Here is a 21,274-nt window from a genome sequence, read left to right as displayed (position 1 = left end):
TCTGAATTTTACATGTGTTATTAACTCAGTTATACTTCCATAGGCAGGCGCTACTATCATCTGCAATTTGCAGATCATGAAACTGAGCCATAAAGAGGTGAAGTAACTTGCCCAGAGTCACACAGTTTGGAAACAGCAGAAACGGGCTTCAAGCCCAGGCAATCTGCTCTTAGTTACTATGTCACACCATTTCTCCTACAGCAGACATTGAGCGGATATTTTGGAATGAATGAGTAAATGAAGAAAAGTGAATGAACAAATGAATAACGACCCCAAAGCCTCAGCTTCACAGACAACGGGCCATCCTGCTAAGAGATGTCCATTGTCTGTGATGTCTGCCAAACCCCTCTGTGCCCAGAACGCCAGAGATGTGAGAGTCGGCTCCCACCCGTGGTGTCCCTGATGGCCATGCCCTCTCTCCCCACAGCCGGAGCAGACAGTCCTCATTGACAACTGTCGGCAGCAGTGCACGTGCCATGCGGGTAAAGGCGTGGTGTGCCAGGAACACAGCTGCAAGCCGGGGCAGGTGTGCCAGCCCTCCGGAGGCATCCTGAGCTGCGTCACCAGAGGTGCTGGGCTGGGCTGGGACTGGGGCTGATGGGACTAGGGATGGAGGACGGCGACTCTGGGGCTGAGGGTAGTGTAACTGGGGTGTCCATGGCGGGAGGTGTACAGGACTAATGATTGAGGTCTCAGACCTGGGGAACCCTAGACCAGGTTTCACAGGGCCAGGGCCACCTACTTTGGGAGGTAGGGACCCTTAGGGAAAATCCAGGCTGTGGGGACCCTCAGAGGTAGTTTTCTCAGGGTGGATGTCAGAGACCCTCGGTATAAGGCAGGGACAGGCGCGCCTTTGCTCTAATGTGCTACATGGTAAATGTTTAAGCTCGCAGGCTGTACGTTCTTGTTCCAGCTACTCACTCTGCCATTGTGGCATGAAAGCAGCCGTAGACTATGTAAGTGAAGAGGTCAGGCTCCTATAAGACTTTAGAATACAAGAGCAGCAGCCTAGAGGGCCATCGTGAGCGGAACACTGATGTGTGGGATTAGGCTTGGGGTTCAGACACTAGCAGCACAGGGCAGGGGAAAGACTGGTATCCCAGGAGCAGGGACAGAGAGCAGAGTTCTGAGTCTGAGGCACAGAGACCCCACCAAGGCAGGACATTGGATATGGGGACCCCTCTTAACTGGAAGATCAGGATTTCTAGGGGTATAGTCTCCAATGTGGGAACCCCTCAGACTAAATCTGGGACACAGCCACCTCCAGGGCTTATTTCTTAGGGTGAAGAGCAGAGAACCCTCCTCCCCCCAAGGATAAGAGAATAGGAGCTCCAGCACCAAGGGGTGGGGGCTAAGACTCTCAGGGCTGATGAGCAGGATAATGGGGACTCCCAGGAATGGGGGGTATATCACTCAACATCTAGTCGAGAGACAGAAAGCGTACGGCCATTTGAATGAGGAAAGTTTAATTAAAGAATCATTTACTTATTAATAGGAGATTAACTATTAAAGGGTAAAGAGGGCCTGGTGCGGTGGCTCACACACCCAGCACTTTGGGAGGATCGCTTGAGGCCAGGAGTTTGAGACCAGCCTGGGCAACATAGCGAGACCCCGGTCTCCCCAAAAAATTTAAAATTAGCCAGGCGTGGTGACGCACGCCTGTGGTCCCAGCTATTTAGGAGGCTGAGGTAGGAGGATCACTTGACCCCAGGATTTCGAGGCTGCAGTGAGCTATGATTGCACCACTGCCCTCCAGCCTGGGCAAGACAGCAAGACCTTGTCTCTTTACAAACAAACAAACAAATAAATAAACAGAAATAAGAAACGGTAAAGAGAACACTAAATAGGAATACCACCAAAGCACACAAAGGAAGTAGCCCCCACTCTAGGGCTCAGGTAGAGGCCTCATGGAAGGGAGACATTGGCCCCTCCTCTTCAAGGAGGGGAGAATCAGCCCCAAGGCTGAGTCCAGTCTCACTGCAGCTGTAGCCCACTGGGTGGCACAGAGGTTTCTGCAGGCTGGACTTGGCGAGAAGGGAACCCCTCACTGGGAAGCCAGCTGGGGCCAGTGGAACTCGCTGAGTGTGGCCCCACACCCTGGCCAGAGCTGGAAGGGCCAAACTGGCTGAAGCCAGACCAGGAGCCCCTCCCTCCTGCAGTGACTCTCCAGCGCCCTCTGTTGACAAAGCTTAACTCCGTGGGTGTATTTAAAGCTGAGAGGAGGTACATAGATCATGGACACAGGAGGAAGGAGACGTTTGAAGACTGGCCTCTCCCACACAGGGGTTCCACAAGCTGGGGTCACAGATGCAGTAACAGTAGCAACAGGGTCTCGGACACAGAAGCTCTCCAGGACAGGGCCTCAGCAGTGAGACACCCTCAAGGCTACCGTCTTGAATACAGCAACCCTCAGGGATGGGGTCTTGCACTGAGGAAGACCCAGGCCATGAGACTTAGCTAGTTAGGGTCTCAAACGTTTCAAATCCTGCTGAGACCCTGGCACTGGGCTCTTGCCAGAAGATCACCCAGGGCCCTAGTCTGGGCACAGAGGCCTCCAGGACCTGGAGAAATTGGAGACCAATTTCTATCAAATGTGGAGACGTCCAGGGGGCTGAGATCTCAGGTATGGGGGACCCTGAGGCCAAGATCTTTTTTTTTTTTTTTTTTGAGATAAGGTCTCACTCTGTCACCCAGGCTGGAGTGTAGTGTAGCTTACTGCAGCCTCGATTTCCTGGGCTCAAACAATCCTCCCACCTCAGCCTCCCGAGTAGTGGGGGACCACAGGCACACACCACCATGCCTGGCTCATTTATTAATTTTTCTGTAGAAATGGGGTCTTACTATGTTGCCCAGGCTGGTCTCAAACTCCAGGGCTCAAGCAATCCTCCCACCTCAGCCTCTTAAAGTGCTGGGATTACAGGCCTGAGCCACCACACCTGGCCTGGGGCCCAGGTCTTGAACACAGAGAACCCTGGGGCTGGCGTCTCAGACATGAATGCTCTCAGCGCTGGCATCGCAGACACAAGGACCCCTGGGGCACAGATCTCAACTGGGGTCAAGTGCACCTTTTCTCTAAAGGGCTAGATGGTAAATGTTTAAGCTTGCACGCTATACCTTCTGGATCACAACTACTCACTCTGCCACTGTGGTGTGAAAGCAGCCGTAGCCTATGTAAGTGAAGAGGGTGAGGTTCTTATAAAACTTAAAATACAAGAACAGGGTGAACTCTCAAGCAAGGGCACCATGGAAACTGCACCTTAAACACAGACCCAGAGCCTTGGTCTTTGCCTTGGTCTTAGGTGCATGGACTCCAGGACCTCAGTCTCACACAGCAAATGGCAGGGCCTCAGTCTCAGAGGTAGGGGGACTCTAGGTACTGGGTCTTGGCTGTAGGGGCCTCTGCGGCCCGGGTCTCAGGTATGGGACCTTTGACAGCCGAGACTTAGACACAGTCCACCATGGGGCCTCAGTGTCAGACATGTGGGACTCCCAGGGGCTGGTCTTGAAAATAGCAGGCTGGGCATGGTGGCTCACGCCTGTAGTCCCAACACTCTGGGAGGCCAAGGTTGGCTGATCACTTGATGTCAGGAGCCCGAGACCAGCCTGGCCAACATGGTGAAACCCTGTCTCTACTAAAAATACAAAAATCAGCCAAGCATGCTGGCGGGCACCTGTAATCCCAGCTACTCAGGAGGCTGAGTCAGGAGAATCGCTTGAGCCCAGGAGGCAGAGGTTGCAGTGAGCCGAGATTGCACCATTGCTCTCCAGCCTGGGTGACAGACAAAGACTCCATCTCAAAAAACCAACAAAACAAAAGAAAATATAAAAGCAAACTATAGGAAGTAGGTCCTAGACATGAGGACTCTGGAATCTGGTCTTGCCTGCAGTAACCCTGAGATCCGTGGTACAGACCGGGGTAGATGTGGAGGGAGCAGCCATCCTTTACAATGGGCAGCCCCTCAAGGTCCTCCTCCCTCTTCTGTCCCCAGACCCGTGCCACGGCGTGACATGCCGGCCACAGGAGACGTGCAAGGAGCAGGGTGGCCAGGGCGTGTGCCTGCCCAACTATGAGGCCACGTGCTGGCTGTGGGGCGACCCACACTACCACTCCTTTGACGGCCGGAAGTTTGACTTCCAGGGCACTTGTAACTATGTGCTGGCAACAACTGGCTGCCCGGGGGTCAGCACCCAGGGCCTCACACCCTTCACTGTCACCACCAAGAACGAGAACCGGGGCAACCCTGCTGTGTCCTACGTGAGAGTCGTCACTGTGACTGCCCTCGGCACCAACATCTCCATCCACAAGGACGAGATCGGCAAAGTCCGGGTATGTGTGGCAGGATGGTCCCCTGAGGTCCCCGGGAGGGCAGGAGGGATCCTGACGACCACAGTTAGCAGCTCAAGGCTCTTTGTCTTCACCTGGGCCTGAAACAAACTGTCAACAAAAAGAATAATTGCAGCAAAAATATCACCCTGTTACTGGGAATTAGATGAGCCTAGCCCCTTGGAAAGGGCTTTAGCATAGGACCTCAGCATTTGCCTTTTTTATAGACCTGGGTTTGAATCCAGCCTCTCCTCCTTATGAGCTGTGTGATGCTGGGCAGTTCACTTGGTAGGCCTCATCTGTGAAGTGGGCATCGTATCAGGGCCTGCCCCACAGCAAGGTGGTGCATGTCACATGCTGAGCTCAGAGTCTAGTCCAGGTGAACAGTCGTTTGAGTGTCTGTGAGGGAACAAGTGAGAGGCCCAGAGACCAGGACATGGAGAAAAATACAGGGATATTGGGCTGGGTGCGGTGGCTCACGCCTGTAATCCCAGCACTCTGGTAGACCAAAGCCGATGGGTCATCTGAGGTCAGGAGTTCGAGACAAGCCTGGCCAACATGGTGAAATTCCGTCTCTACTAAAAATACAAAAATTAGCTGGGTGTGGTGATGCTCCTGAATTCTCAGCTACTCAGGATGCTGAGGCAGGAGAATTGCTTGAACCTGGGAGGCAGAGGTTACAAGAGCCGAGATTGCAACACTGCACACAAGCCTCGGTGACATAGTGAGACTCCGTCTGAAAAAAAAGAAGTAATCAAGAAAAAGAAATATAGGGAGATTGGGGGAGAGGAATGGGCTATCCTTTCTGCCCAAGGAAATGGAGATGTAGCTTAATGGCAGCTCACATGGAGAGACTGAGGGATGCAACAGAGTAGGCACTGAATAAATGATGGTGAATGAGTGGAAGAGACACACAGAGAATGAGGGAGGTAGGAAGGAAGGGAAGAGGAGGGAGAGACAGACAAGGAGACAGAAAGAGAGAGAGAGAGAGAGAGAGAGAAGACCAAGTGATATAGACTTAGGTGAAGACAGAGGGAGAGAGACACAGAGACACAGAGACAGAGAGACAGAGACACAGAGACAGAGACACAGAGAGACAGAGAGACAGAGACACAGAGACAGGGGAGGGAGATAGAGATGAAGGGAGAAGATCTAGAAAAAGTAAAGTGAGGTTGCATTCCCCAAGACCTGGGCTAGAACAACTGTCCACAGTGTGTCAGATGACAATCCAACTATCGGGGGAAGGCCTTGGCCTCTCCCAGCCCCCGGTAGGATGAGAGAGAGGGAGGCAGAGGGCCAGAGCTGGGGCTGTAAAACCTCCAGTGACCCGTTTGCCTTCCCTCCTTCCCCCAGGTGAACGGTGTGCTGACAGCCTTGCCTGTCTCCGTGGCCGACGGGCGGATTTCAGTGACCCAGGGTGCATCGAAGGCACTGCTGGTGGCTGACTTTGGACTGCAAGTCAGCTATGACTGGAATTGGCGGGTAGACGTGACCCTGCCCAGCAGCTATCATGGCGCAGTGTGCGGGCTCTGCGGTAACATGGACCGCAACCCCAACAATGACCAGGTCTTCCCTAATGGCACACTGGCTCCCTCCATACCCATCTGGGGCGGCAGCTGGCGAGCCCCAGGCTGGGACCCACTGTGTTGGGACGAATGTCAGGGGTCCTGCCCAACGTGCCCTGAGGACCGGTTGGAGCAGTACGAGGGCCCTGGCTTCTGCGGACCCCTGGCCCCTGGCACAGGGGGCCCCTTCACCACCTGCCATGCTCATGTGCCACCTGAGAGCTTCTTCAAGGGCTGTGTTCTGGACGTCTGCATGGGTGGTGGGGCCCATGACATTCTTTGCAAGGCGCTGGCTTCCTACGTGGCCGCCTGCCAGGCTGCTGGGGTTGTCATCGAAGACTGGCGGGCACAGGTCGGCTGTGGTGAGTGCTGGGGGAGCAGAGGCGGGGCTGGGGGCGGGCTCCCGTCTCTTCGGGCTGCTTTGGTTTCACTCTGGTCCCTCTGGGTCTCTTTGTTTCCTTTTTTCTCTGTTTGTCTCTCTGTCTCTTGGGGCTCGTCTCTGGGCCTCGCTTTGCTTGTCTCTATCTGTCTGTTTCTCATTCTCTATCTCCCTCAGTTTCTGCTTGGGTCTCCTGGTGTCTCACCTTCTCCCATTTCTTTCTCTGTGTCCTCTCTCTGTGTCTTGTTCTCTGTCTCCCCCTTTCTCTGTCTGCTCCCTGGTGTCTCTCTCTGTCTCCTCCCACCCTGTCCTGGGACCCCACCCCTGACACCCTTCTCTCTGTTTCTCTCCTTCCTGCTCCTTCATCTGCCCACAGAGATCACCTGCCCAGAAAACAGCCACTATGAGGTCTGTGGCCCACCCTGCCCGGCCAGCTGTCCGTCCCCTGCACCCCTTACGACCCCAGCCGTATGCGAGGGCCCCTGTGTGGAGGGCTGCCAGTGCGACGCGGGTTTCGTGCTAAGTGCTGACCGCTGTGTTCCCCTCAACAACGGCTGCGGCTGCTGGGCCAACGGCACCTACCACGAGGCGGGCAGTGAGTTTTGGGCTGATGGTACCTGCTCCCAGAGGTGCCGCTGCGGGCCTGGGGGTGGCTCGCTGGTCTGCACACCTGCCAGCTGTGGGCTGGGTGAAGTGTGTGGCCTCCTGCCATCCGGCCAGCACGGCTGCCAGCCCGTCAGCACAGCCGAGTGCCAGGCATGGGGTGACCCCCATTACGTCACTCTGGATGGGCACCGATTCGATTTCCAAGGCACCTGCGAGTACCTGCTGAGTGCACCCTGCCACGGACAACCCCTGGGGGCTGAGAACTTCACTGTCACTGTAGCCAATGAGCACCGGGGCAGCCAGGCTGTCAGCTACACCCGCAGTGTCACCCTGCAAATCTACAACCACAGCCTGACACTGAGTGCCCGCTGGCCCCGGCAGCTACAGGTGAGGAGGGCTGTGGGCCAGACAGGAGCAGGTGCCAGCTCTGGGGTTGCCTGAGATGGTAAGGGCTTCACCATTCCCCTGGGCACCTTTCACAGCTTAGCTGGGGCATGATGGAAGGGTCAGAGTATAGGTCTAGGAGCCTGATGGCTTGGCACAGTGGCTTCTTCCTCTCTGAGCCTAGTGTATTCCTCTGTCAACTGGTCTAAGAAAAGTACCTGTTTTAGAGAAGGATGAGGAGTCAGTGACATGAGCCTATAGAGGCTCTTTGTTTTTCTTTTCTTTTTTTCTTTCTTGCTTTTCTTTCTTTCTTTTTTTTCTTAGCCTGACTCTGTTGCCCAGGCTGGAGTGCAGTGACAGGATTAGGGCTCACTGCAGCCTGGAACTCCTGGGCTCAATCCATCCTCCCGCCTTGGCCTCTGCCTCCCGAGTGTCTGGGACTAAAGGCGCACGCCACCACGCTGGCTAATTTTTCATTTTTTTTGTTGAGATGGGGGTCTCACCATGTTGCCCAGGCTGGTCTGAACTTCTGGCCTCAAGCGATCCTCTCATCTCAGCCTCCCAAAGTGCTGGGATTGCAGGCTGTGCCACCAGGCCTGGACTATAGATGCTCATTAGTATTTTCAGAGGGGAGGTGACATGCTCTGGGTCCCACAGCTAGTAGTTGGTGGGGCCAGGATTCAAACCCGTGTTTTCTCCACTCACCGTCCCCCCTCTACCTCCTGCCCGCAGGTGGACGGCGTGTTCGTCGCTCTGCCCTTCCAGCTGGACGCGCTCCTGCACGCACACCTGAGCGGCGCCGACGTGGTGGTGACCACAACCTCAGGGCTCTCGCTGGCTTTCGATGGGGACAGCTTCGTGCGCCTGCGCGTGCCGGCGGCATATGCGGGCTCCCTCTGTGGCTTATGCGGGAACTACAACCAGGACCCCGCAGACGACCTGAAGCCTGTGGGCGGGAAGCCCGCCGGATGGCAGGTGGGCGGCGCCCAGGGCTGCGGAGAATGTGTGTCCAAGCCATGCCCGTCGCCGTGCACCCCAGAGCAGCAGGAGTCCTTCGGCGGCCCGGATGCCTGCGGCGTGATCTCCGCCACCGACGGCCCGCTGGCGCCCTGCCACGGCCTTGTGCCGCCCGCGCAGTACTTCCAGGGCTGCTTGCTGGACGCCTGCCAAGTTCAGGGCCATCCTGGAGGCCTCTGTCCTGCAGTGGCCGCCTACGTGGCAGCCTGTCAGGCCGCTGGGGCCCAACTCCGCGAGTGGAGGCGGCCGGACTTCTGTCGTGAGTACTGCTCCATGCATGGTCCACATGGTCGGGTCTCTCCCTTTCCTTCCCAGGACTGTAGGACAGCAGCCCCTTCCTCCTCCATGGGGCTGCGGGGCCACCTTCCTTCCTTCCTCTGAGCTCGGTATCTCCTGTCAGGAAACACCTTGGCACTCACACACTGAAATGCCCCAAGTCAGGTACTGCAGTGAGAAAGAGTCAGTTAGAAACACCTAGTCAGAGTGTGGGCGCCGTGGTTCACGACTGTAATCGCAGCACTTCGGGAGGCCGAGGCGGGCGGATCACCTGAGGTCAGGAGGTCGAGACTAGCCCAGCCAACATGGTGAAACCCCACCTCTACTAAAACTACAAAAATTATCCCGGTGTGGTGGTGGGTGCCTGTAATCTCATCTAATCGGGAGGCTGAGGTAGGAGAATCACTGGAACCCAGGAGGCAGAGGTTGCAGTGAGCCGAGATGGTGCCACTGCCCTTCAGCCTGGGCGACAGAGACTCCATCTCAAAAACAAAAAACAAACAAACAAACAAACAAAAAAAGAAAAACAAAGAAAGAAAGAAAAAGGAAAAACAGAAAGAAAAGAAACACCTAGTCAGAAACCCTGGGTCCAGGACACTCTTGGGGACTGGTGATCCATGCTCTCAGATATCCAAGGCATGTAGATTGGGATGGGTGACCCTGCCTCTGTCACATAGCAAGGTACCCCTGGTTAGGAAGACCTAGTGAGTTTCAGCTGGTCAGAGGGCCCAGGTCTGTTGCACACACTGAAATACACCTAGTCACATAGAATTAGTCGCATACCTTCAGTGGTATCTGCTTAGATTTTATACTAACTGGTCAGTTACACTCAGAAAGAATCAGGATCCTGACATAGCCCTGGGCAGATCCACACAGATGCATAGTTAGATAGTCCTAGGTGGTTCCCTTCAGGCAGGTCTCCTGGTCACAGGTATCCTGCCAACTTCACCCAGGCACACCCTTAGACAGACCATGTCAGAAGGACTCTGGGAGTTGCTCCAGATCAGACACCCACAGCTGGGTGCCCTCAGGCAGAGTCATACCCTGAGATACATGTGGCCCCATACCCCAGTCACATTCACATCCTGAGATACCCATAGTCCGTTCTGATCTTGCATACCCCGAATAGATATAAGTGATCCATTTCACCCAGGTAAGCCTGGCTTACATGGTGAGACCCAATCTCTACAAAAAATAAAAATAAATCAGCCGGACGTGGTGGCTCACTCCCATAGTCCCAGCTAATCAGGAGGGTGAGGCTGGAGGATCACTTGAGGTGGAGGTGGAGGCTGCAGCGAGCTGTGATTGTGCCTCTGCACTCCAGTCTGGGTGAGACAGATTGAGAGCCTGTCTCAAAAAAGAAAAACATCAGCCAAGCAAAATCATTTGATCTTTAGAAATATTTGGTCAGAGAGACCTGGGCATGTCCCCTCCCATTCCAGGTCCCACACTGAGTCCCCCAGTTAGATGTCCTGGATCACATGTGCATACACAGAGACACCCAAATTGGCCTGAACAGTTTTCCCACTCAGGGCCTCCCAAGACCGCGACTCAAACACCTACCTGGCTTACGCCCACCTTGTCCCCACAGCCTTGCAGTGCCCTGCCCACAGCCACTACAAGCTCTGCAGTGACTCCTGCCCCGTGAGCTGCCCGAGCCTCTCGGCACCTCAGGGCTGTGAGTCGGCCTGCCGTGAAGGCTGCGTCTGCGATGCTGGCTTTGTGCTCAGTGGTGACACCTGTGTACCTGTGGGCCAGTGTGGCTGCCTCCACGATGACCGCTACTACCTGCTGGACCAGACCTTCTACCCTGGCCCTGGGTGTGATTCCCTTTGCCACTGCCGGGAGGGCGGCGAGGTGTCCTGTGAGCCCTCCAGCTGTGGCCCGCACGAGGCCTGCCGGCCATCCGGTGGCAGCTTGGGCTGCGTGGCCGTGGGCTCTACCACCTGCCAGGCGTCGGGAGACCCCCACTACACCACCTTCGATGGCCGCCGCTTCGACTTCATGGGCACCTGCGTGTATGTGCTGGCTCAGACCTGCGGCACCCGGCCTGGCCTGCATCGGTTTGCTGTCCTGCAGGAGAACGTGGCCTGGGGTAATGGGCGAGTCAGTGTGACCAGGGTGATCACTGTCCAGGTGGCAAACTTCACCCTGCGGCTGGAGCAGAGACAGTGGAAGGTCACGGTGAGAGCAGATGGGGAGCAGGGGGCGAGGGGCCTGTGGGTGGGTGGGGCACAGGCAGCGCTCAGCCCAGGAGTTGGGGGCACAGAGATGAGAGTGCATGTGCGAGGCCTGGGTTCCCTGAAGACAGAAGATACCAGTCAGAACCCAGAGTGGGAAGCCAATGAGGGAGGTGTCATCAGGGACTTGGGAGCTGCTCCCCCGTCTCTGTCCCTCAGTCTCCACTCTTTCATCACCTCCGTGCATTGACTTTTCTCTCCAGATCTCTCCCACCCTTTCCTCCCTCCCACTCCATCCTCTCCCCACCTCAATCCTGGATTCTGCCCTACTCACCTCCCTAGTCCGCCACTCATTGGCAGGATGTGGTGCCATCAGAGGTTGGGAAAGTGCAAGGCTGGAGAAGCTTCATGGACAGAGGACAATCTGTGGGTGACACTATCACCCCCTTAACTACAACAACAGCAGCTATAGTTCCTATACAGCTGACTGCAGACCTTTTGGCTGCCAGGCACTTCATGTCCATGGTGTCTGTATCCTTGCAACAGGAGCTGCAGGCACCATGATTTGCTTTATTTTTCAGAGTGGGATGGCCCATCACTGGCCCATAGTCCCCCCAGCAAAGGTGGAGCTTGAACCCCGTGCTGCTCTGCAGTGCTTTTCTTACCGAGAAGATTTGGTCTCATGTGGAGACTGGCATCTGAGTTACAGTGGACGGGTTTCCCCTGATACCCCACTGAAACACAGACACGCAGCTGTTTTTCTAGTAGCAGTATTGGCGAAGGTGCTGATCAATTACTGACTTAATCTGGTGAACTGGACAGGCATGACTTTTTTTTTTTTTTTTTGAGACAGAGTCTCGCTTTGTCACCCAGGCTAGAGTGCAGTGGCGTGATCTCGGCTCACTGCAACCTCTGCCTCCCAGGTTCAAGTGATTCTCCTGCCTCAGCCTCCAGAGTACCTGGGATTACAAGTGCGCAACACTACGCCCAGCAAATTTTTGTATTTTTAGTGGAGACGGGGTTTCGCCATGTTGGCCAGGCTGGTCTCAAACTCCTGACCTCAGTGATCTGCCGGCCTCAGCCTCCCAAAGTGCCGCGATTAGAGGCATGAGCCACTGTGCCTGGCCGACATGCAGGACTTAATTGAATATATTCCCTAATGTTTCCCAAGCTCCTAGAATAGCCCCTGACATACAGCGCCTAAATACATAGGAGTTGTTGGTGTTCTTGTATTTGCTTCTTACTGAAGGGGGCCAGCCCCTCCACACCTGCGGGTGTTTCTCGTCAGGTGGGATGAGAAACTGAGAAAAGAAATAAGACACAGAGACAAAGTAGAGAGAAAGAACAGTGGGCCCAGGGGACCTGCGCTCAGCATATGGAGGACCCCTGCGGGCACTGGTCTCTGAGTTCCCTCAGTATTTATTGATCACTATCTCTACTATCTTGGAGAGGGGGATGTGGCAGGACAGTAGGGTAATAGTGGGGAGAGAGTCAGCAGGAAAACATGTGAGCAAAGGTCTCTGTGTCATAAATAAGTTTAAGGAAAGGTGCTGTGCTTTGATGTGCATGTACACAAACATCTTCCGTGCATTAAAGAGCAGTATAGCCACTAGCATGTCTCACCTCCAGCCCTAAGGCGGTTTTCTCCATCTCAGTAAATAGAACATACAATTGGCTTTTACACTGAGACATTCCAATACCTGGCTTTCCTGGGAAGAGGTCCCTGTGGCCTTCCTTCCACAGTGTATTGTGTCCCTGGGTACTCCAGATTAGAGAATGGTGATGACTTTTATCAAACATACTGCCTTCAAGCACTATTTAACCAAAGCACATCCTGCACAGCCCTAAATCCATTAAACTTTAAGTCAACACAGCACATGTCTCTGCAAGCACAGGGTTGGGGCTAGGGTTACAGATTAACAGCATCTCAAGGCAGAAGAATTTCTCTTAGTACAGAACAAAATGGGGTTTCTTTTTTTCTTTTTTTTGAGACGGAGTCTCACTCTGACACCCAGGCTGGAGTGCAGTGGCACGATCTTGGCTCGCTGCAAGCTCCGCCTCCTGGATTCACGCCATTCTCCTGCCTCAGCCTCCCGAGTAGCTGGGACTACAGGGGCCCACCACCATGCCCGGCTAAATTTTTTTTGTATTTTTAGTAGAGACGGGGTTTCACTGTGTTAGCCAGGATGGTCGCGATCTCCTGACCTCTTGATCTGCCTGCCTCAGCCTCTCAAAGTGCTGGGATTACAGGCGTGAGCCACCCCGCCCAGCCCCAAAATGGGGTTTCTTATGTCTACTTCTTTCTACGTAGACACAGTAACAGTCTGATCTCTCTTTCTTTTCCCCACACTTACTGAATCCCCCAGCTTCTCTACAAATGTGGGAGCTCTTATTATCTCCCAGTTTACAGCTGAGGAAACTGAGGCAAGGCTAAGTCAGTTGCCCTTACCCACCTCCCAGCCCTGCTTGGGAAGTGTGGCAGTTGACCATCTTTTTAGGAGACTCAGCCAGGAGCATGTCTTTCTCCTGCCTTCTCCTCTGATTCTTCACATTTCCAGAAGAATCCAGTGTGCACTATCTGTGATAAGGAAGGGTGAGCAAGCGTGTTAATCAGGGGTTGATTTATTTAGTTTTTTAGAGACAGGGTCTTGCTCTATCACTGAGGCTGGAGTGCAGCGGTGTGATCCTAGCTCCCTGCAGCCTCGAACTCCTGGGCTCAAGCAATCCTACCACTTCAGCCTCCTGAGTGGCTGGGACTACAGGCATGCACCACCATGCCCAGTTAATTTGTTTTCTTTTTTATTTTGTAGAGACAGGATCTCAATATGTTGCCCAGGCTGAACTTGAACTCCTGGGCTCAAGTGATCTTCCCGCCTTCGCCTCTCAAAGTGCTGGGATTATAGACATGAGCCACTGTGCCCAGCCCAGGGGTGGATTTACAAGGCTTTGTTGGTGCCTATTAACCTTAAACTGAAACCACTGGTCCTCAGCTCATAGGTTTGAGTTCATTTCCCCAAGAATTTAGCCTAACTTTCCACTCGCTGATGCTTTAAAGCAAAAACCTATGGTGTCTGTTTACTCTTCAAAAGAAAAACCTCCGCTCATAGCTGCTAATAGCAGCAAATGCTCCTGAAGCCTGCATGCCATGCCAGCCGCGTTTCTCAGCACTTTACAGATACTAATTTATCTGATCCTGACAACAGTTCCGTGGGGCAAACACCTTATTCCCGCCTCATAGATGAGGAAACAGAAACAGGGAGAGGTGACTCACTTGCCCAAGGTCACAAAGAGGGTAAAGGGGGAAATTGAACTTGGGCAAGTGGCTCTGGGGGCGATCATTGCTTATTAATGACTGCAGCAAGTGGTACATAAAGGATAGCTGGAGGCTTGTTACTTCATCGAGACCTGTATTCGTTTCCCCTGGCTGCCATAACAAATTACCACGAGCTTGGTGGCTTAAAACAATAGAAATGTACGTTCCACAGTCCTGGGTGCCAGAAGTTCAACATCAAGGTGTCGGCAGGGCTGCACCCCCTCCAAAGACACTGGTTGGGGGAACTTCCTTTCCCTTTCCAGCTCTGCAGACTCCAGGTTCTCTGGGCTTGTGACAACACCATTCTAATCCCTGCCTTCATCTTCATCTGGCCTTTCCTGTGTGTCTCTGTGTCTTTTTGTTTCTGGCTCTTACAAGGACACTAGTCATTGGATTTAGGGCCCAGTTTAATCCAGGATAATCTCATGTTGAGATTATTACCCTGATTACATCTACAAAGAACTTTATTCCAAGTAAGCTCACGTTACGGGATTCTGGGTGAATATGTCTTTTATGGACCACCATTCAATCGACTATCAGGCCCTGTTATTCTACCAACTTTAGACATACAAAAAGTGAAGCCCCAAGAGGTGAGGTCACACAGATCTTCAGCATCAGGCATGGGCTTGAACTAGGGTCCCACCCCCACTCAAAGTATACTTTCTGAAGCGTGGCCTGCCTCTCTCGCCTCCCAGGTGAACGGTGTGGACATGAAGCTGCCCGTGGTGCTGGCCAACGGCCAGATCCGTGCCTCCCAGCATGGTTCAGATGTTGTGATTGAGACCGACTTCGGCCTGCGTGTGGCCTACGACCTTGTGTACTATGTGCGGGTCACCGTCCCCGGAAACTACTACCAGCAGATGTGTGGCCTGTGTGGGAACTACAACGGCGACCCCAAGGATGACTTCCAGAAGCCCAATGGCTCTCAGGCAGGCAACGCCAATGAGTTCGGCAACTCCTGGGAGGAGGTGGTGCCCGACTCTCCCTGCCGGCCGCCGACCCCCTGTCCGCCGGGGAGCGAGGGCTGCGACCCCAGTGGCGAGTGTCCTCCCGATCTGGAGAAGAAGTATCAGAAGGAGGAGTTCTGTGGGCTCCTCTCCAGCCCCACAGGGCCACTGGCCTCCTGCCACAAGCTGGTGGATCCCCAGGGTCCCTTGCAAGATTGTGTCTTTGATCTCTGCCTGGGTGGTGGGAACCTGAGCATTCTCTGCAGCAACATCCATGCCTATGTGAGTGCTTGCCAGGCGGCTGGAGGCCACGTGAAGCCCTGGAGGACTGAAACTTCCTGTCGTGAGTGAGGGAGAGCCGGCGGGGCAGGGAGGGGAGAGCTTGAGGCACAGAAGGTGTAGACCCTGGGCCTTGCAGCCCCTCCCTCCCCAGGGCTCTGATCGTCAACCCCTCCTTGCAGCCATGGAGTGCCCTCTGAACAGTCACTACGAGCTCTGCGCGGACACTTGCTCCCTGGGCTGCTCGGCTCTCAGTGCCCCTCTGCAGTGCCCAGATGGGTGTGCTGAGGGCTGCCAGTGTGACTCCGGCTTCCTCTACAACGGCCAAGCCTGTGTGCCCATCCAGCAATGCGGCTGCTACCACAATGGTGTCTACTATGAGGTAGGAACCTAGTCATCTGGGGCAGAATATGGGGCCTCACCGCTCCCACTGCTCATCAGCCCCACGGCCTACTTGGCCTCTTATTTATTTCTTTTAGAGTCAGGCTCTCACTCTGTCACCCAGGCTGGAGGGCAGTGGTACCATCATAGTTCACTGCAGCCCCGAATTCCTTGGCTCAAGCAATCCTTCACCTCACCTCCCAAGTACCTGGGACTATAGGCGTGCACCACCAAGCTCAGCGAATTTTTAATTTTCCTGTGGAGACACAGAGATGCGGGCGTCTCACTATGTTGCTCAGGCTGGTTGTGAACTCCAGGCCTCAAGCCGTCCTCCCACCTTGGCCACCCAAAGTGCTGGGATTCATGGCGTGAGCCACCATGCCCGACCCACTGAGCCTCTTTTTTTTTTTTTTTTTAAGACATAGTCTTGCTCTGTTGCCCAGGCTGGAGTGCAACCTCCGCTGCCTGGGTTCAAGCTCACTGCAACCTCAGCATCCCAGGTTGAAGCAATTCTCTTGTCTCAGCCTCCCGAGTAGCTAGGAGTACAGGCACGTGCCACCACGCCCAGCTGATTTTTTGTATTTTGGTAGAGGTGGAGTTTTGCCATATTGGCCAGGCTGCTCTCGAACTCTTGACTTCAAGTGATCCTCCTGCCTTGGCCTCCCAAAGTGCGAGCATTACAGGCGTGAGCCACCACAGCTAGTCCACTCAGTCTCTTCAATGTCTCTTGTACCCACTCCTTTCCCCGTCCCCGTGGCCCTCCCTTGGTCTAGCTGGTCCTCTCCCACCTGGGTCCCTCCCAGCTCCTACCTCTGCTCCCTCTGGTCCACCCTCCACGTGGCAGTGGTAAAGATCTTTCTAAATATGACCATGGGCTCTGAAGCTTTAAACCCTCCCCTGACTCCCCGGGTCAAGTTGTGGCTTTGACTTCCGGGTCTGGACGAAGGGAGCCTTTCTGACCACAAAGACAAGATTTTCATGGGTTATACCAGCTGCTAACACCCTCTCTTTCCCTCTCCCACTCTGTCCCTGTTGGTCCTTTTTCTTTGACTGGAGCATGTATTTGTCTAATGTCCGTCTCCCTTGCAGGACTGTGAGCTCTCCTAGGGGTGGAACCTTCTCTCTGTTGTTCTCCTCACATAAATAATATTAATAATAACAGAAAATGTGTAGATAGTGCTTACTATGTATCTGGTACCATTTTAAGTGCTATGTGTGCATATTTTTATATATGCATTACATATCTAAAAACTTTTTATTCTGAAAACGTTCAAACATGCAAAAATTAAGAGAATAGTGCAATGACTGTCCATGTACTTACCCATCACGTGATTAGCTTCAAAAATAAGCCACATTCTCCGGATCTTGTTTGATGTTTACCCCACGTATCTCTCCTATCTCAATGTTTTAAAGGAAACCGTTTTCTATTTTTTTTTGTTTTTTTTTTTTCTTGAGATGGAGTCTTGCTCTGTCACTCAGGCTGGAGTGCAGTGGTGCCGTTTCGGCTCACTGCAAGCTCCGCCTCCCGAGTTCACACCATTCTCCTGCCTCAGCCTCCCGAGTAGCTGGGACTATAGGCACCCGCCACCACGCCCGACTAATTTTTTGTATTTTTAGTAGAGACGGGGTTTCACCGTGTTAGCCAGGATGGTCTCAATCTTCCGACCTCATGATCCACCTGCCTCGGCTTCCCAAAGTGCTGGGATTACAAGCATGAGCCACCGCGCCCAGCCTACCCTTTTCATTTTATCTGAATTTTACATGTGTTATTAACTCAGTTATACTTCCATAGGCAGGCGCTACTATCATCTGCAATTTGCAGATCATGAAACTGAGCCATAAAGAGGTGAAGTAACTTGCCCAGAGTCACACAGTTTGGAAACAGCAGAAACGGGCTTCAAGCCCAGGCAATCTGCTCTTAGTTACTATGTCACACCATTTCTCCTACAGCAGACATTGAGCGGATATTTTGGAATGAATGAGTAAATGAAGAAAAGTGAATGAACAAATGAATAACGACCCCAAAGCCTCAGCTTCACAGACAACGGGCCATCCTGCTAAGAGATGTCCATTGTCTGTGATGTCTGCCAAACCCCTCTGTGCCCAGAACGCCAGAGATGTGAGAGTCGGCTCCCACCCGTGGTGTCCCTGATGGCCATGCCCTCTCTCCCCACAGCCGGAGCAGACAGTCCTCATTGACAACTGTCGGCAGCAGTGCACGTGCCATGCGGGTAAAGGCGTGGTGTGCCAGGAACACAGCTGCAAGCCGGGGCAGGTGTGCCAGCCCTCCGGAGGCATCCTGAGCTGCGTCACCAGAGGTGCTGGGCTGGGCTGGGACTGGGGCTGATGGGACTAGGGATGGAGGACGGCGACTCTGGGGCTGAGGGTAGTGTAACTGGGGTGTCCATGGCGGGAGGTGTACAGGACTAATGATTGAGGTCTCAGACCTGGGGAACCCTAGACCAGGTTTCACAGGGCCAGGGCCACCTACTTTGGGAGGTAGGGACCCTTAGGGAAAATCCAGGCTGTGGGGACCCTCAGAGGTAGTTTTCTCAGGGTGGATGTCAGAGACCCTCGGTATAAGGCAGGGACAGGCGCGCCTTTGCTCTAATGTGCTACATGGTAAATGTTTAAGCTCGCAGGCTGTACGTTCTTGTTCCAGCTACTCACTCTGCCATTGTGGCATGAAAGCAGCCGTAGACTATGTAAGTGAAGAGGTCAGGCTCCTATAAGACTTTAGAATACAAGAGCAGCAGCCTAGAGGGCCATCGTGAGCGGAACACTGATGTGTGGGATTAGGCTTGGGGTTCAGACACTAGCAGCACAGGGCAGGGGAAAGACTGGTATCCCAGGAGCAGGGACAGAGAGCAGAGTTCTGAGTCTGAGGCACAGAGACCCCACCAAGGCAGGACATTGGATATGGGGACCCCTCTTAACTGGAAGATCAGGATTTCTAGGGGTATAGTCTCCAATGTGGGAACCCCTCAGACTAAATCTGGGACACAGCCACCTCCAGGGCTTATTTCTTAGGGTGAAGAGCAGAGAACCCTCCTCCCCCCAAGGATAAGAGAATAGGAGCTCCAGCACCAAGGGGTGGGGGCTAAGACTCTCAGGGCTGATGAGCAGGATAATGGGGACTCCCAGGAATGGGGGGTATATCACTCAACATCTAGTCGAGAGACAGAAAGCGTACGGCCATTTGAATGAGGAAAGTTTAATTAAAGAATCATTTACTTATTAATAGGAGATTAACTATTAAAGGGTAAAGAGGGCCTGGTGCGGTGGCTCACACACCCAGCACTTTGGGAGGATCGCTTGAGGCCAGGAGTTTGAGACCAGCCTGGGCAACATAGCGAGACCCCGGTCTCCCCAAAAAATTTAAAATTAGCCAGGCGTGGTGACGCACGCCTGTGGTCCCAGCTATTTAGGAGGCTGAGGTAGGAGGATCACTTGACCCCAGGATTTCGAGGCTGCAGTGAGCTATGATTGCACCACTGCCCTCCAGCCTGGGCAAGACAGCAAGACCTTGTCTCTTTACAAACAAACAAACAAATAAATAAACAGAAATAAGAAACGGTAAAGAGAACACTAAATAGGAATACCACCAAAGCACACAAAGGAAGTAGCCCCCACTCTAGGGCTCAGGTAGAGGCCTCATGGAAGGGAGACATTGGCCCCTCCTCTTCAAGGAGGGGAGAATCAGCCCCAAGGCTGAGTCCAGTCTCACTGCAGCTGTAGCCCACTGGGTGGCACAGAGGTTTCTGCAGGCTGGACTTGGCGAGAAGGGAACCCCTCACTGGGAAGCCAGCTGGGGCCAGTGGAACTCGCTGAGTGTGGCCCCACACCCTGGCCAGAGCTGGAAGGGCCAAACTGGCTGAAGCCAGACCAGGAGCCCCTCCCTCCTGCAGTGACTCTCCAGCGCCCTCTGTTGACAAAGCTTAACTCCGTGGGTGTATTTAAAGCTGAGAGGAGGTACATAGATCATGGACACAGGAGGAAGGAGACGTTTGAAGACTGGCCTCTCCCACACAGGGGTTCCACAAGCTGGGGTCACAGATGCAGTAACAGTAGCAACAGGGTCTCGGACACAGAAGCTCTCCAGGACAGGGCCTCAGCAGTGAGACACCCTCAAGGCTACCGTCTTGAATACAGCAACCCTCAGGGATGGGGTCTTGCACTGAGGAAGACCCAGGCCATGAGACTTAGCTAGTTAGGGTCTCAAACGTTTCAAATCCTGCTGAGACCCTGGCACTGGGCTCTTGCCAGAAGATCACCCAGGGCCCTAGTCTGGGCACAGAGGCCTCCAGGACCTGGAGAAATTGGAGACCAATTTCTATCAAATGTGGAGACGTCCAGGGGGCTGAGATCTCAGGTATGGGGGACCCTGAGGCCAAGATCTTTTTTTTTTTTTTTTTTGAGATAAGGTCTCACTCTGTCACCCAGGCTGGAGTGTAGTGTAGCTTACTGCAGCCTCGATTTCCTGGGCTCAAACAATCCTCCCACCTCAGCCTCCCGAGTAGTGGGGGACCACAGGCACACACCACCATGCCTGGCTCATTTATTAATTTTTCTGTAGAAATGGGGTCTTACTATGTTGCCCAGGCTGGTCTCAAACTCCAGGGCTCAAGCAATCCTCCCACCTCAGCCTCTTAAAGTGCTGGGATTACAGGCCTGAGCCACCACACCTGGCCTGGGGCCCAGGTCTTGAACACAGAGAACCCTGGGGCTGGCGTCTCAGACATGAATGCTCTCAGCGCTGGCATCGCAGACACAAGGACCCCTGGGGCACAGATCTCAACTGGGGTCAAGTGCACCTTTTCTCTAAAGGGCTAGATGGTAAATGTTTAAGCTTGCACGCTATACCTTCTGGATCACAACTACTCACTCTGCCACTGTGGTGTGAAAGCAGCCGTAGCCTATGTAAGTGAAGAGGGTGAGGTTCTTATAAAACTTAAAATACAAGAACAGGGTGAACTCTCAAGCAAGGGCACCATGGAAACTGCACCTTAAACACAGACCCAGAGCCTTGGTCTTTGCCTTGGTCTTAGGTGCATGGACTCCAGGACCTCAGTCTCACACAGCAAATGGCAGGGCCTCAGTCTCAGAGGTAGGGGGACTCTAGGTACTGGGTCTTGGCTGTAGGGGCCTCTGCGGCCCGGGTCTCAGGTATGGGACCTTTGACAGCCGAGACTTAGACACAGTCCACCATGGGGCCTCAGTGTCAGACATGTGGGACTCCCAGGGGCTGGTCTTGAAAATAGCAGGCTGGGCATGGTGGCTCACGCCTGTAGTCCCAACACTCTGGGAGGCCAAGGTTGGCTGATCACTTGATGTCAGGAGCCCGAGACCAGCCTGGCCAACATGGTGAAACCCTGTCTCTACTAAAAATACAAAAATCAGCCAAGCATGCTGGCGGGCACCTGTAATCCCAGCTACTCAGGAGGCTGAGTCAGGAGAATCGCTTGAGCCCAGGAGGCAGAGGTTGCAGTGAGCCGAGATTGCACCATTGCTCTCCAGCCTGGGTGACAGACAAAGACTCCATCTCAAAAAACCAACAAAACAAAAGAAAATATAAAAGCAAACTATAGGAAGTAGGTCCTAGACATGAGGACTCTGGAATCTG

General features: G+C 53.7%; 1 protein-coding gene across 1 annotated transcript in view; it reads left to right on the top strand.

Annotated features, from left to right (window-relative positions):
- Positions 1–21,274, top strand: part of FCGBP (Fc gamma binding protein) — a 115,652-nt gene that overhangs the window by 60,459 nt on the left and 33,919 nt on the right. The window contains exons 12-20 of the mRNA XM_063657391.1: positions 428–569; positions 3,990–4,327; positions 5,678–6,251; positions 6,645–7,261; positions 7,991–8,534; positions 10,143–10,735; positions 14,740–15,334; positions 15,453–15,652; positions 17,828–17,969. Of these exons, the coding sequence (XP_063513461.1) occupies positions 428–569; positions 3,990–4,327; positions 5,678–6,251; positions 6,645–7,261; positions 7,991–8,534; positions 10,143–10,735; positions 14,740–15,334; positions 15,453–15,652; positions 17,828–17,969 (3,745 nt within the window). The remainder of the gene's footprint in view (positions 1–427; positions 570–3,989; positions 4,328–5,677; positions 6,252–6,644; positions 7,262–7,990; positions 8,535–10,142; positions 10,736–14,739; positions 15,335–15,452; positions 15,653–17,827; positions 17,970–21,274) is intronic.

The sequence above is a fragment of the Pongo pygmaeus genome, chromosome 20 (assembly GCF_028885625.2).
Source record: "Pongo pygmaeus isolate AG05252 chromosome 20, NHGRI_mPonPyg2-v2.0_pri, whole genome shotgun sequence".
Taxonomy (NCBI): Eukaryota; Metazoa; Chordata; class Mammalia; order Primates; family Hominidae; genus Pongo; species Pongo pygmaeus.
The sequence above is the reverse complement of the archived record's forward strand: the minus strand, read 5'-3'. Positions and strand labels throughout refer to the sequence as shown.